Source organism: Pogoniulus pusillus, chromosome 3 (assembly GCF_015220805.1).
Source record: "Pogoniulus pusillus isolate bPogPus1 chromosome 3, bPogPus1.pri, whole genome shotgun sequence".
NCBI lineage: Eukaryota > Metazoa > Chordata > Aves > Piciformes > Lybiidae > Pogoniulus > Pogoniulus pusillus.
Genome location: NC_087266.1, coordinates 11,059,227 through 11,075,688, shown reverse-complemented (window position 1 = coordinate 11,075,688; position 16,462 = coordinate 11,059,227). Strand labels below are relative to the sequence as shown.

The following is a 16,462-nucleotide window of genomic DNA, read 5'->3' as shown; positions in this document are numbered from 1 at the left end:
CAAGGCACCTGCTCCCCATTCCTGGCCACCAAACATTGGATGCCTCTGTCAAGGCCTCTGATAATGTCTCCATTAAGGTCTCAGTTAAGAGAGGTCTTCTGCTGAAAGTGATGGTGCTACACAACTTCATCCACCAGCCACTTACAAATACTGCACTCCTGCAAATTAGAGGCAATAAATGTCTCCATTAGGTCTCAGTTAAGAGAAGTCTTCTGCTGAAAGTGATGGTGCTACACAACTTCATCCACCAGCCACTTACAAATACTGCACTCCTGCAAATTAGAGGCAATAAATAAATACATTTCTAACTCGGATAGGTTTGGAGCAGTTCCTTAGCACTCTTAACACACAGGCTGAGGTGGGCAGTAGGACCAAGGCTATAACTGACATTGTGAGGTCTGTGGTGGTCCAGGAGGGAACCATCCACGGTGCATTTGCAAGGGTCTGAGCTGTGACTGTAATGAATTACTCATGCTTGCTTCTGTGGAAGACACCATAATTACACCAGCGTTGCTCAATCATGGTCATTGTTGGAAAGGTAACATGCTTAACATGCTTCAGGAGTCATTCTGCAGGGCTGGATGGGCTTGGCTTGATTTGCTTCAGTGCTGCATATTCGCAGCTGCCCCACAGGTGCTGTGTCCAGACATAGAAGCCAACACAGGCTGTGGCAAGGAAAAGGAGCACCGAGTCTAGCTCTCTGGAGAGACCCTGTGGGCAGTCCCTGCTCAGCCCTTCTGCACATCCAAGGCAAGTCTAAATCAGCAATAGAGAAAGGGGGTTCTGGTTTGAGCAGCTTATTTAAATGACATCAGAACGTGTCTGTGCTGACAGGGCAGGTCAAAGTAAATTACTTGTACCAAATTCACACCAAAGGAAATGGAGAGGTGCTCAAGTGATCCACAGAAAAAGAGCTGTTGAGACTAAAGTGTAGATATTTAAATGATCCATTTCAACTATACCAGCTTAATTATTGCTTTGCTAAATTGTTACTCATGCTTAATTCTGTTCAAGTTCTCACTCAATTTGAACGTATCACTAGTCCTATATCTCAGGACAGTGACCAAACTGGAGATCACAATATCACAGTATCATCAGGGTTGGAAGAGACCTCATAGATCATCAAGTCCAACCCTTTACCACAGAGCTCAAGGCTAGACCATGGCACCAAGTGCCACGTCCAATCCTGCCTTGAAGTGTCCCAGGGATGGCGACTCCACCACCTCCCCGGGCAGCCCATTCCAGTGTCCAATGACCCTCTCAGTGAAGAACTTTCTCCTCACCTCCAGCCTAAATCTCCCCTGGCACAGCCTGAGGCTGTGTCCTCTCGTTCTGGTGCTGGCCACCTGAGTTTACAAAAGCTTGTACTATTCTGGTCCCGGAGAGGATAAAATTGAACCTCACAGAGACTAAAGGAGACACAAAAGTCTCTTTTGTGTTTTCCCCTTTTTGAGATAGATTCTGTTCTGCAAGCAGTGCACAGATGTGCCATTTGCTTTGCAGAATTCTGCATTTGAAAATGTTGGCATCCCTAAGTATCAACAGGGAAAAGTACCACGGGTCAGCAAAGCAGAACTAGAGTACCTTGGAAAACAGTCAGAAGATTCCCACATGCGATAAAAGCTCCTTTTATGTTTTCTTTGTACGGTGTAACACTAGCCAAGCCCTTTTCTAGACAACAAACATTAACTTCAAACATTCATGTGAGGTGAAAGGTTATATGAATGCCTGATACAAAAGTCTGACCTTCTCACGTTCTGGTCAAACTGGAACAAAAATATTATCAGGAGCATGTTCTTATTTTGTTATTATTTTTGCCACAAAGTATAGTCCAAGGGCAATGAAAAAAATACTTCAGGGCCTTGGGATGGCTGATGAAGCAATCTAGAGCATAGGTTATTTTTTAACTCTCTCCTTCCAGCTGCAGGAAGTAACATTGGGAGAAACAGATGGACTGCTCTGTGACTGGTGTCACCACCACCATTTTTGGGTTTTAGATGACAGGATGGTGTGCACAGTTCCAGGCCTGCAGGCATCGTATGAGTACCACCTTTCTCAAAGGAGGAGGAGGATCTTTGCTCACAAGCTAGCAGGGCTCACTGACAGGGCTTTGAACCAGACTTGAATGGGGATGAAGGATAGTATCAGGCTTGCATGTGACAAGACATGGGACAGCACACACCAAGGCTAGGGGGACGTGACGCTAGTGAGTTCCCTCAGCCTGTTGCTCTGAGGTATGCTGGGGACACTTAAAGTATAAGGAGATGAGCCAGAGACTCCTCTGGTAATAGGAGCCAACAGGGAAATACTGGGAAAATACCTCAAGGGAATTAGGGGAAGTTAGAATCATAGAATCATAGAATCATAGAATCATAGAATCATAGAATCAACCAGGTTGGAAGAGACCTCCAAGATCATCCAGTCCAACCTAGCACCCAGCCCTAGCCAGTCAACTAGACCATGGCACTAAGTGCCTCAGCCAGGCTTTTCTTGAAGACCCCCAGGGACGGTGCCTCCACCACCTCCCTGGGCAGCCCATTCCAATGGGAAATCACTCTCTCTGTGAAGAACTTCTTCCTAACATCCAGCCTATACCTACCCTGGCACAACTTGAGACTGTGTCCCCTTGTTCTAAGAAGATGACATGGCAAACAGCCCAGCTGAAGTGCTTGTACACCAACACATGCAGCATGGGCAATAAACTGTGTTGCTAGAAAGCTACAACCTAGTTGTCATTGTTGAAACTTGGTGTAATGAATCCTGTGACTGAAGTGTAGCTATGGATGGCTACAGACTGTCAGAGGAGACAGGGGAGAAAGGAGAGGCAGAGTAGCTGCCCTCTACATCAAGTAGTGTGATGTAGTGTGAAGAGCTGTCTGATGAATAGCCATGAGCAGGCTGAAAGCTTAGATAAGAATTTGAGACCGAGGCAACAATGAAAGCCTTGTGGCTGGTGTCTACTACAGGCTACCCAGTCAAGAGGAGGCTCATGAAGCCTTCTTGCTCCAGCTACTGAAGGCTTCACACTCAGAGACTCTCATCCTGCTGGGGAATATCAACCACTGTGACTTCTGCTTTCAAAGTAGCAAGGTGAGCTGTAGGCAATCCAGGAGATTCCCATAGTGCACTGAAGACAGCATCCTAAGTCAGCTAGTAGACAGCCCTATCAGAAGCCTATTGGTCACCAAAGCAAGTGAGCCAACTGGTGATGTTAAGATCAAAAGGAGCCTGAGCTGCAGTGATCATGCACTGACAGAGTTCACAGTCCTAAGGGATACAGGTCGGACAAGGACCCCGAATTTTACAAAAGCATGCTTTCAGCTCTTCAAGGAGTTAGTCAACACAATCCCCCTGGGAAACTGCCCTCGAGGAGAAGGGAGCAGAATACAGCTGGCAGATCTTGAGGGTTGCTTTCCATAGGACACAAGAGCTTTCAGTCACCAAATGTAAGAATTGAGGCAAGGAGGAAATGCACAGGCTGAGAAACTAGGGACAGGTATCATAGGATCACAGGATGTTAGGGGTTGGAAGGGACCCAAGAAGATCATTGAGTCCAGCCCCCCTGCCAGAGCAGGACAATACAATCTAACACAGATCACAGAGGAACACATCCAGACAGGCCTTGAGAGTCTCCAGAGAAGGAGACTCCATGACCTCCCTGGGGAGCCTGTTCCAGTGCTCTGTGACCCTTACAAGTAAAGAAGTTCCCCCTTGTGTTGAGAAGTTGCCCCTTGTGTTGAGGCAGAACCTCTTTTGCTGCAACTTACACACGTTGCTCCTTGTGCCATCCCAGGGAGCAAGTGAGCAGAGCCTGTCCCCTCCTTCCTGGCCAGCCTTCAGATACTTATAAACATCTATCAAATCCCCTCTAAGTCTTCTTGTCTCCAGACTATAAAGCCCCTGAGAAGAGTATACAGATGTTGCTTGGTTATGCAGGGATGGGGTCAGGAAGGCCAACGTGCATCTGAATGTCTAGCTGGAGGACAGAAAGCCTTTGTATCAGCTCCTGTAAGATTTAATTGTGCAGGATTTTAGTGTGTCTTCATGGCTGTCACATCTGGTTAGTGCCATAGCTGCTTCCCTGAGTTGAGCTGCTTTTCCTGGCATTGTTTATGGCACAAGAATTGCAGATAGTGTTGGCAGTAGCCAATACTTCAATGTAGAATTATCTGCAGGTAGGTGAAAAGCTGGAAAAAGGAGGAAGGAAGGTAGAGAGGAAAAAAACACTAATCAAGAGCTCAGTGAATTGCAGTGGTCATAAAATGTGTCCTGCTACTGTAGTGCAAGCCTGCAATCACTGTTCCTGTGCTGGCTCTGCCCTGTGCTCTTGCCATACCACCTGGGAGGGATAAGGGCCACCTCAGACTCAAGAAATTGAGGGGTTTTTTTTCCTCTGTATTGCCATAAACTTCCTAGAAAAGAAAAAAAAGCAACTTTGTGCTTCAGTTTCATATCAGAAGAAAATGCTAGTAATGCACTCCCTGTAAACACAGGAGAAGGATGAATTTTAGGGCCACGTAGAAAAAGCCTGTTTCATTTCCAAAACTGAATAACGTCTCATGGGCAAAAGAAATCACCTGGCTACCCTCACCCAAAGGTGTGCCTTCAGGACCTCCCATTTGATAAAAGTTATTAACAAATGTCTGCCTTCTAATAAGCACCAATGCATCCTCAGATACACATTGCTACATTTTTCAAGGTTGAGTTTCACTTCATCCCATTTTTTCCCTCTATTTTCCAAACCTCCAAAACCACAGGCCAAAATTGCAAGGAGGGTTAGGCAGTCTGGATAGCTTAAAAAGCAGAGGAATGCTGACTGCCCATGGTCTCTCCTCTTTCAGCTGTTAATTGATTTGGGGTAAGAGAAGGGCTTTTTGTACTATGCCTCTGACAAAAAGGCAATAAAAAATAAATACATTTCTGACAAATAAAGTGCAGATTTGGTCAGGTTCTACTTCAGATGCTAAAATTTCTTTGTTTCTTCTTATATGGCTCAAAGGAATATTTTCAGACACCAAGTCCTCCCAATGAACGCTGTTTTCACTTCCAGAAGGCCAGAATAAGGCAAGTCTGGACCACCAACTTCACATGAAAGAGGAAAGTCCAGCAGGATATTACTTATTTTCCTCTATGCCTGTGCCTGGTGTATGTTTCTCTTATCATTTCAGAAGCCTGCAGCTCTTTCCTCTTCCAGCTATTTGCCAGATGACTGTATTGACCAAAAGCATTTCAAGTCAGTGGTGAGCTGCAGCTCTCTGACCCTTGCAGATGCAATGTACTGCAGTTTCTGCTGACATTTCTCTGCTGAATTTTCTCCCATGGTTTCTCACAGGATGGAATTACCTCTAAAGTGCTATTGCTATTTTTTAACTCTGGGGTATTTTTTCCTTTCTTCAGCAAAAGCTAACTCCAAAAATCATAAAAGGAAAAGGGTGAAAATATTTCTAAAAAAAGAAGAAAATCCTCTGTATAACACATTTCAGCCTACTCATGCAGCATATTAGAGAGCAAAAGGAGCTTTCTGGCTCCTATCTGGCTGTTGCTGCAGTTGTTAATGTGGTTTTCTTACATTATTAATGACACCAGAAAGAGAAATCAGGCCTTCCAGACAAACATGAGCGACTCCGAGATGACAAAGAGAAGGAAGAGGATTAAAAAAAATAATAATGGGAATGAACAAAGGAAAAGAAAACTTAAAATACTGAGCATATAGGAATAAAAGTCTGTGTATGTCTACAGCATTGCAGGGATGGTGAACCAGATCGTTCACGAAGCTTGTAAATCATTCCCAGGGCCTGCTAGTTTAAGGGCACAGTATCACAGTATCACCAAGGTTGGAAGAGACCTCACAGATCATCAAGGCCAACCCTTTATCACAGAGCTCAAGGCTAGATCATGGCACCAAGTGCCACATCCAATCTTGCCTTGAACAGCTCCAGGGATGGCGACTCCACCACCTCCCCGGGCAGCTCATTCCAGTGTCCAATGACTCTCTCAGTGAAGAACTTTCTCCTCACCTCCAGCCTAAATCTCCCCTGGCGTAGCCTGAGGCTGTGTCCTCTTGTTCTGGTGCTGGCCACCTGAGAGAAGAGAGCAACCTCCTCCTGGCCACAACCACCCCTCAGGTAGTTGTAGACAGCAATAAGGTCACCCCTGAGCCTCCTCTTCTCCAGGCTAACCAATCCCAGCTCCCTCAGCCTCTCCTCGTAGGGCTGTGCTCAAGGCCTCTCACCAGCCTCGTCGCCCTTCTCTGGACACGCTCAAGCATCTCAGTGTCCTTCCTAAACTGGGGGGCCCAGAACTGAACACAGTACTCAAGGTGTGGTCTAACCAGTGCAGAGTACAGGGGCAGAATGACCTCCCTGCTCCTGCTGGCCACACCATTCCTGATGCAGGCCAGGATGCCACTGGCTCTCTTGGCCACCTGGGCACACTGCTGGCTCATGTTCAGGCGGGTATCAATCAGCACCCCCAGATCCCTCTCTGTTTGGCTGCTCTCCAGCCACTCCGACCCCAGCCTGTATCTCTGCATGGGGTTGTTGTGGCCAAAGTGCAGCACCCTGCACTTGGAGCTATTGAACGCCATCCCATTGGACTCTGCCCATCTGTCCAGGCACTTAGTAATTAAATAAAGAAAAACTGATCTCTATCAGCCTGTACTATATTGCTTGATCCATTTGTGTTTCCTGTTTGACAAACAGAAAGAAATCAAACCAGAAGAGCAGTATTAATGGACACAATATCTGTAAGCAAAGCAGCAAGCATATCACTGGCCTCATCTGAATGTGGCTGGACAGCATTTCAATGAAAAACATGGTTAGCAAAATGCATCATTAATATGTCATAGTAGGTAGTCTCAGGATTAACACTGGAGTCTGAATCTCCTGTAAAGTCACCCTGAGTTAGACACCAAATTAGCCACCCTGCAAAGAGCCAGGCCAGGCACACTCATTTCTCCTGCTTGTCAGAAGCAGGTCGCCTGATGAAGCCTTGCACTGTGACACCCAACCACTGAAACCCAGGACCCAGCGCCAGCTTGTCCACAGCATCCTCTTCAAACAGCATCCCAATGATAGGCCAGGTCTGCTGAAGCTCCTTCCCCATTGCATTTGGGATGTTGGGAGGCAGGAAGATGCTGGAGGGGATTCAGAGGGCCCAAAAATAAAGGATAAATTTGGTTACACTGACCGCTAATCAACCATAGGATGCTTTGGGTTGGAAGGAACCTTTAAAGCTCATCCAGTACAACAACCCAGCAGCAAGCAGGGACATTAGACACCTGTCCGACTTGACCTCACATTTTCTTTCTAGGCATGAGGCATCTTCCACTTTTCTGGCCAATGTGTTTCAGTGGTTCACCACCCTCATTGTAAAAAACTTCCTTATGCCTAGTCTTAGTCTCCCTTCTTTTAATTTAAACCATTACCCCTTGTCCTGTCATAACAGGTCCTGCTAAAATGACTGTCCTCATAATCATTTATACAGCTATCATCTGTACTCCTTGAAGTCAAGATAAGACTACACCCCACAGTCCCCAACACCAGTGCCCATGGTGCTGCTCACCACAACCATGGTCCTCTACAGGCTGCTAGCAGGGAGCCTGCCCCCAAGATTCCTTTTGTCCTCTGCTGCCCTGCCTAAACAGGCTCCCAACCTGCCTAAAGCACTCACCCGTTGCTGCTGTTTCACACTCCACTGCTGTTCTGCTTAAGATAAACCTCCTCTCTTGCAAAGGGGATGTTTGCAGCACAGCAGGAGAAAGCACTGCTTGAAGTAGGCTTTCAGGGAGAGAGGAACCAGCCAGCTTTCAGATATACAGGGTTTACAAAAATCTGATGAAATGCTTTCTTAACACTGGGCATTTTGTCATATCTTTAACTGTTTCTTAAGATGTAGTTTATTCTAGAAAAAAAAAAAAAAGCCTCTAGACATTTTTTTCCTTTAAAAAGAAGAGATCTAATATTATTTATTGATGCTGAAAACAAACACTTGTTTCTTATCCCCAGACTGCATATTTGACCCATTCTGGAAAGCCAAAACTGCCAATATTTGGGAAGAACTCCAGAGCTGGAACTCAATTTCATGACTAACATCTGACTTTCTAACAGAGTGGATTAAACCAATGCAAAGCATGTGATACATTTTAAATTACTCAAAGATCAATTAATTTTATATGAGATTGTGCCCCATATGATGTGCTGCCAAAATAGGTCACTGGGCCAAGAGCTTAGAATCAGTTTAAAGGTTTAAATAAATGAAAAAGGAAAATCACATAACTTTACACTACCATGAGACCTTCTTTAATGCTTTGAGGAATAAAACTACCACGAAGCAATGAGGCAGGAAGAAAATTTGTCACTGAGGATCTCATTTTCAGCAGGGACGCTCAGACACAATGCTGGCCTGACACAGTAGAAGGGAATTAATGAAGCACAGGAGCAGCTCAGACAGATAGAAGAGGTGGAAGGAAGCACTTTGTAGGCCACCTTTGCAGTTGAAGTGCAATCTTGCTTTCAGGAATTTCTGACAGCACAGCAGGCTGAAAAACCTATGTGAGAGCAAATATTTTGGCCTATATATTCACTGACCTCTCCCCCTGTGAAGCTTCAAGAAATGCACTAGAAGTCAGGCTGGAGATTTTATTGCACCCTGAATAAAAGATGCACCCTGGGGTTCCTGTGGATTGCACTCTCTCTTGTCACGGCTTGACCCGAGTCCCAGGGAGTTCCCGTTGAAGTGCTCACAGAGGCTTCCACCTGCCTGTATGAGACAGTGTCACACTTGTTGGAAAGTGGGAGTGGGAGATGGCTCCCTACAGCTGAACTCCAAGCAAACACAGGCCCGGCTCATTCTCTGCCTCCTGCCCCAGGGCTGTGCTTCAGCCACTCAGACACCCGCAGGGCTCACTTGTCACCTTGGCAGACTTATCTTTGCAGAGAAGTAGAGAAACCTGCACTAGTTCATAGGGTGCAGTAAGAGACGTGGTTGCCCTTCTTGTCCTTTCCTCCCACCCATACTGAGAAGCCTCTGTTGATCAGCAGACTGAGATTTCATTTATCCACACCTACGAAAGCAAAAACAGAGAAGGGGAAGGTGAAAGACCTGCAAAAGAACCACCCTGGTGTGTAACCCTTTCACCGGTCACAGTGATGGCTCTGCTGAGGATACACAAGGCCTTTGCAGTGTCCACTCCTGAGCAAAGATGAGTTTTCACGGTTGGGGCACTCACATGTTTTCTAATCGTGTTTCCCTCAGCTCACCCTGTTTCATGCTTTCTGGAAGGACTGGAACTTCTGGGGACTGCCTCTGGAAGGCGATGGGAAGGGAGAGGAGTTCTTAGTGCTGGTGCTGGGTACGGTGGCATGGGAACCAGGCTCATTTTCCAGTGTGGTCATCTGAGAAGACCCCCTTTCCTTAGCAATCACACGCACACAAAACCCATCCTCTGGCGAGTGTCCCCATCCCCTGGATCGGTTCCTCCGCTCTGGCGGGCGGTCAGAGGGGCACCGCTCGTTACCCTGATGCTGAGCGGCACCTCTCGTTAACTCGCTGCTGAGCGGCGCCGCTCGTTACCCCGCTGCTGAGCGGCACCTCTCGTTACCCTGATGCTGAGCGGCACCTCTCGTTACCCCGCTGCTGAGCGGCACCTCTCGTTACCCCGCTGCTGAGCGGCACCTCTCGTTACCCTGATGCTGAGCGGCACCGCTCGTTACCCCGCTGCTGAGCGGCACCTCTCGTTACCCTGATGCTGAGCGGCACCTCTCGTTACCCCGCTGCTGAGCGTCACTGGCTCGTTACCCTGACGCTGAGCGGCACCTCTCGTTACCCCGCTGGCGAGCGGCACCTCTCGTTACCCCGCTGGCGAGCGGCACCTCTCGTTACCCCGCTGCTGAGCGGCACCTCTCGTTACCCTGCTGCTGAGCGGCACCTCTCGTTACCCCGCTGGCGAGCGGCACCTCTCGTTACCCCGCTGGTGAGCGGCACCTCTCGTTACCCCGCTGGTGAGCGGCACCTCTCGTTACCCTGCTGCTGAGCGGCACCTCTCGTTACCCCGCTGGTGAGCGGCACCTCTCGTTACCCCGCTGGTGAGCGGCACCTCTCGTTACCCTGCTGCTGAGCGGCACCGCTCGTTACCCCGCTGCTGAGCGGCACCGCTCGTTACCCTGCTGCTGAGCGGCACCTCTCGTTACCCCGCTGGTGAGCGGCACCTCTCGTTACCCCGCTGCTGAGCGGCACCGCTCGTTACCCCGCTGCTGAGCGGCACCTCTCGTTACCCCGCTGCTGAGCGGCACCTCTCGTTACCCCGCTGCTGAGCGGCACCGCTCGTTACCACCGCTGATGAGCGGCACCTCTCGTTACCCTGCTGCTGAGCGGCACCGCTCGTTACCCCGCTGCTGAGCGGCACCTCTCGTTACCCTGCTGGCGAGCGGCACCGCTCGTTACCACCGCTGATGAGCGGCACCTCTCGTTACCCTGCTGCTGAGCGGCACCGCTCGTTACCCTGCTGGCGAGCGGCGCCGCTCGTTACCCTGCTGCTGAGCGGCACCGCTCGTTACCCTGCTGCTGAGCGGCGCCGCTCGTTACCACCGCTGGGCAGGGCTGCGCGGCCCCCGCGGCCGGCCGTTAGCGCTCATTTCCGGGCTGGGGCGATGGCAGGCGGCACGGCAGCGCCTTCTCTTCTCTCCCAGCCAATTGCATCTTCCGTCCCTATCGGAGGATCGCGGGCAGCGAGGCGCGGGAGAGCCTGGGGGCCGGTGGGGAGAGCCCCGCGGAGGTGCTGAGAACAGCCTCACAGCCGCGGCAGGAGAGAGAGAAAGAAGAGGGAGTAGTGCGGGAGAGCCTGGGGCTAGCGGCCTCGGGGTCAGGCCGCACGGGCCGGCCCAGCCGCTTAAATGCGACCCCTGCGGCATCGGATTCCGTCTGATGAGTCCGCTCCAGGGCTGCCGAGGACGGGGTGTTGTCGTGGGGACCGTCACCCTCTGCCTGGCCGCCGGGTGGGCTCTGCAGAGTAAGTGTCCCCTTCTTCCCTCCGCTTCCTCCCTCGGCCCTTTCCGCCGCCTCGCCGCCCTACCCCTGGCTAAGCGCCATAGCCGACCCCTGCGCGGGGCAGCGCGGAGTAGGGAGCCCCGCCGCCCCTGCACCGGTTCCGTCTGTTACGGAGGGGACGGGGACGAGACATGCAGGGATCACAGAATCACAGGCAGGCATCGCTGCTCCCTGCAGGGTAGAAACGGTGTGGGTAGCCTTGTCCCCGCCTCTGCTCGGAGGACGCGGGCGAGCGAAGCGGTGCCGGCTCGGCACTGTCACCGCCGTTCCGCTGCGCTACCAGCAAGAGAGGAGGAGAGAAATCCCGGTTAACAAGCCCTTTCGGGCTCGGGTCACTGAGAAACGTGGCGGTGAAGAGGGACCGCGGATTTCAGCCTCGCACCCTTGTGAGACGAGCCAGAGAAGGGTGTCGCCAGAACCGTCCCCAGACTTTTAGAGCTCGCCGCCCGTTTTGAAGCCCTTTCCCACCCAGCCACAGCCGCGGCTGGTACTCAGCGCCGAGCTCCCACCTCTGACTCTTGGCCAGGCTAATGTTTTGGAACGCAGCAGTGTGCCAGGGACAGCAAACTCACCACACCTGAGCGGCACCGGTACCACCTTCTCCTCGGTGCGTTTTACCGGGCGTGAAGGCTCTGGTTGTGCAAGAAGCAGAGCACAGAGGCCCTGCACGGGGCTCTGGGGTGGGTGTGATGTTTGCTCTTCAGGACGATGTGGCTCTGTTCGGACTGAACCGGTTCAGGTGATCTAAGGGGACGGTGTATTAGAATTGGTTTTGAATGGTTAGGTTACACATTACCTTTTTTTTTTCGACTGTGCGTGCTGGACAGGGACAAAATGTGTTTGCAGATAATTTAATGGAAGGATTATATTTAATTCTTTGCGTCTACCTTGCAATCTGATATTCAAAACAAAGCCATGCCTCTATCGCAACATAAAAGGGTCACTGTGGTGAGACATTCAGCTCCCGCCCGGACAGAAACAGCGCAAAAGGCCCTTAAATAAACACATGGAGCAGAAAACAATTAGAACAATTTGTAGCAGTTACCAGAGGTTCCTGTCTGTTCTATTTCTCTAGCTGGCACAAACCGCTTTTACACAGCTCTGGTTAGTGTCTCCTGCACACAGGCTGAGCAGCAGACCACAGCTGAGCTGAAGGCGCACTGGGCTACCCAGAAAACGTGGTGGCCCTGCAAGGGGACTGGGCAGCATCCGCATGACAAGATGCCCACAAAGAGGGAATCCTAGGAGTGTTATCTTGGAAAAAAATCTAGATCCTATCTGGATTTAAAAAGTATGTCCTCACCTTTGGGGCCAGCATAGGAAAAAGCCCCTGGAATCAAACTGCCTTCAGGAGCTTCCCTACCTCCCCTTCACCACCCTTCTCTTTACAGAACTCAAATAGACTGAAGTCAGCTGGCAGTTCTCATTTGTGGCCACTCAGGGGTTTTGGCCAGAGAAAAGTTCTTTTTTTAAGGTTTTAAAAATAATTTCTTTCCCCTGGAGATTGCTTGTCTTTGCCTTTTTAAACCATTGTTTGCCCTGAAGACAGCAGAACCTCCAAGAGCACCCCCAGGGGTCCTGTTTTGCACTCTTTCAATATAGCCTAGCATCTTGTCCTCTCTCCCCACCAGATGACAGGCATTTGCAGGTCATCATTATTTTTCAGTCCTGCTCTTGCAGTTAGGCTGTTGCCACAGGATGAAAGGAACATGGATGAGCTGCTCCAACCCAAATGAGGGAAAGGCATTCGGCAGTGAGGCTTACTCTGAGCTTTACCTGCCTTTTTGGTTTGATTTCTGTGGGTAGATAACAGGATTTCAGCCTCCAACCAAGTGTCTCAAACATGCCCCTAATTATTAAAAAGTACACCAACCAAAACTCAGATGTTTGGCATTCATCCAAATCCCCACGCAGAAATACCCACATGCAAGCAAAAATTACTGCAGTTACACATTAAACTGAATGGTCAGTCCAGTTTCACACTGTTATGAGCAACTCTATAATCACATCAGCAGGAACTAGGTTAGAATTTAATAAAGGCTGTTCCAAGCTCCCTCCTTTTAGATACTGAAACACTGGAACACATCTGATTGCTTGTTCTGCATGGTGGAAACACTTCTCCTGACTATCATTGGTTTAAAATGTGCATTTAGTCTTTAAGTATGTATGTTCCTTTTGTGGTCAGCAGAAACTCCAGAGTATAATCCATCCTCTCTTATAACAGACCACTGAGAGGTCCAATCCTGCCCAGGACAGTTGGGAGAGCATCACCTCCACACTCATCACCCTCTTTTCTCTTTCAGCTCCCGGAGGAGTATCATTAGTTGTCCCACAACACAACATCAATGCAACAGTGGCACAAAACATCCTCCTCTCCGTGGAGTATTCATGCAGAGGTGTTGCCACCATTGAATGGAAGCATGTGTCGAGCTGGGGCACCAGCAAGATTGTGGAGTGGAGAAGTGGGAATTACGTCAACATATCTACAGCCTACAAAGACAGAGTGACTACCTTTGAAAATGGCTCTATACAGCTTCTGAATGTAGGCATGAGAGATGCTGGCTACTACTTTATCACTGTAACAGAGGAGCACGGCACCAGCACCTATGGCACCATCATAGTCAACATTTATGGTACAAAGTAGATAGGAGTTCTTGGCTCCACTCTATGTTTAAACATGATTGGTCTCTTCTCCGAGGTATCCAACAACAGAACAAGGGGACACAGTCTCGAGTTGTTCCGTGGGACGTACAGGCTTGATATCAGGAGGAAGTCCTTCACAGAGAGAGTGATTGGCATTGGAATGGGCTGCCCAGGGAGGTGGTGGAGTCACCATCCCTGGAGATGTTGAAGAAAAGCCTGGCTGAGGCACTTAGTGCCATGGTCTAGTTGACTGGAGAGGGGGATAGGTTGGGCTGGGTAATCTTGGGGTCTCTTCTAACCTGGTTAATTCTATGATTCTATGATTCTATGAATTTGCTCATAATCAGTTTTATAATCTTAATGTTCTTCTGTCCTCCCTGCAGAGATTATCTATGAAGATTTGCACTTTGTAGCAGTTCTCTTTGCTTTTCTCGCTGCAGTGTCTGCCATTTTGATCTGCTGCATGTGGCTATGTAATAAATCTCTGCATCTATTTCAGAGGACAACAACACACAAACTAACAGGTATCTGTCCAAGAATGCAGTCAATGTGTAGGGTTTTCACATCTGAATTTTGAGCCTAAAATTCACTTTTTATATGAGCCATAAAAATGCATGGCAAGGACAAGATGTTTCTCTTCTAAGAGAAAAAAGACTGGAAGTGCTGAGTTCATTTATCCTGTTCAGTTGTTTAGTAGCTGAGGGAACTGAATAATAAGTATGCAGTTGCAGAACGATCCACAAGATATCTAGTTTATACATTGTACTTTAGAAACCACAAAACACTTCACAACATCACTAACTGCAAAACTTAGGAAGAAAAGTCCAGAGCTGCGATAACGCTCCCCATCAGAGGGCAGGAGACAAATTCAAGAGCATCAACAATGCTCAGATGGGTATCTCCTAGGGAAAAAAACTCAAATGGGCCTTCAGAGTGGCCCCTACTCCACTTGTTAGAGGACTGCACCCCTCCCTCTCCTCTCATACCACCCTTTATACTATCCTCATGTTTGGTCCAGTTGTGGACTTAAATGAACGCTGACTAATATAAAAACCAGGCTCCTACTGTCTGCCAAAGACACCAGCCATGGAAAGCAGATCAAGGGCACACAAGGGCTACACTGAACAGAACATTCACATCTTAGAGAAGACATTTCCAAGCTATAGCCAGGGATATTTGACCTGGGCAGCAAGACAAGGTGCCATGACACAGGCCTAGGTTCAAGCTCTGGACACATCCTTGGAAGTTTCTTAGAGGTTTCTTTTACCATCTAAAAACATTTCAGGTGTCTACCTCCCTTCTTTGTCAGTGCAGATCCACCAGTGATTTTTTGTCCTGTGAGTAGAAGGTCTGTCTTTCTTCTCTGATAAGCACTGTTCAAGCTGTTACAACAAGCAGCCTAAGTATTAGTATTTTACTAGACCCACTCAAGAATCCTAAGCCTCGAGACTCAGTTTGTGTCAACTGCAAAATGGATATGAGAAGATATGAATTTGGCTGGAGCCATCTCTTTCTGCCATTCACTTACAGCTCCAAGGGCCACTGTTTTCATAGTGCACAGGATGCTCATGAGCTTCTGTAGCTACCGGAAATTTCCCTATCATGCCAGAATATACAGGCTTTTGTTCAGTATGTCTCCTCTTCTTCCAGTTAGAGCAAATCTTTCTTCAGAGTTGAATCAAATACAGCTATTTGGCAGAGCTCAGGAAAACCACAGTTCTGGAAATTGCTCTGTCATCTCCTAGAACATGATTTGAAGCAGGGACCTAACTTCTGCTTTAGAAGAGCCTTCTTTTCAGAAGTCATGAAGAGAGGTATAAGGATGGTCCTTAAAGACTTTGGTTTTCATAGTGCCTTTAGCCTTGTATTGGAAGAAACGACTGTAAAGGTCATGAGGGAGTCTTTAGGCAGCCAAATATATTTGAAAATATGTATTCAAAAACTAACTATAGATGAGTTAACCTGAGCTAATAGTTCAAAATGTCTCAGCTATTAGCACAGCATTGTCTATTTTGGAACACTGGCCTTCTAATCCATTTGCCAATCAATAACAATATCCTTTTATTTGCAGCAAGTACAACTGAAGAGATTGAATTGGAAACCACTGAGTGTTAGCCAAGGACTGTCACATAACAAAAATAACAATTCTACCTCAGGAGACAGAAAGCAAGAAGCAGCCTAAAAAGGTAAAATGTTTTTTGAGTACTGTAGAAACCTCCTGACTTGCAAACTAATTGAACGTTAAATCATCAGTATCCGATGGAGCTATTTTGACCTGGTTTTGGCTCTGCTAGCCAAGGCCAAAGTGAAAATAAGTGTGCTTCCATGCTCAGCATGAACGCATTTTGGTGGCTAATTAGTAAAATCTACAGCCTCTACCACTCTTGAAAACAACCAATTGAGCTGTAAGCCTGTAAGATCAACTTGTAAAGGAAATGATCATGGTCTTGAAGGAGACACCTGCGCTTTGGTTACAGTGAGTTTGCTATCACAGAGCAGCCATTAGTATCTTTCAACATAATAAATTTAATGTCTAATTACAGTATTACATTAGAAAACAATTTCAAGAATTGAATCCTGTTTATTACACCTATGTTGCTGCTTTTGGATGCAAGAAATTTCCTGAAGCTCTGAAGACAAACTAATTCTTCATGAATCACAGAATTGTTTCAACTGGAAAAAGACCTCTAGGTCAACTTCAACCATTGACCTAACACCACTATGGCCACTAAAGTGCTAAGTCTATGTGGTTTCTGAACACCTCCAGGGACAG

At 48.1% G+C, this 16,462-nt stretch overlaps 1 protein-coding gene across 1 annotated transcript; it reads left to right on the top strand.

The window, feature by feature from the left end:
* The first annotated feature begins 10,648 nt into the window (after nucleotides 1-10,648).
* On the top strand, nucleotides 10,649-16,184 carry VSTM5 (V-set and transmembrane domain containing 5). Its single transcript, XM_064170105.1, has 4 exons — nucleotides 10,649-11,008; nucleotides 13,350-13,679; nucleotides 14,073-14,213; nucleotides 15,761-16,184. The coding sequence occupies exons 1-4, from the start codon at nucleotides 10,924-10,926 to the stop codon at nucleotides 15,802-15,804; spliced, it is 600 nt and encodes a 199-aa protein (XP_064026175.1). The 5' UTR covers nucleotides 10,649-10,923; the 3' UTR covers nucleotides 15,805-16,184.
* The last annotated feature ends 278 nt before the right edge of the window (nucleotides 16,185-16,462 follow it).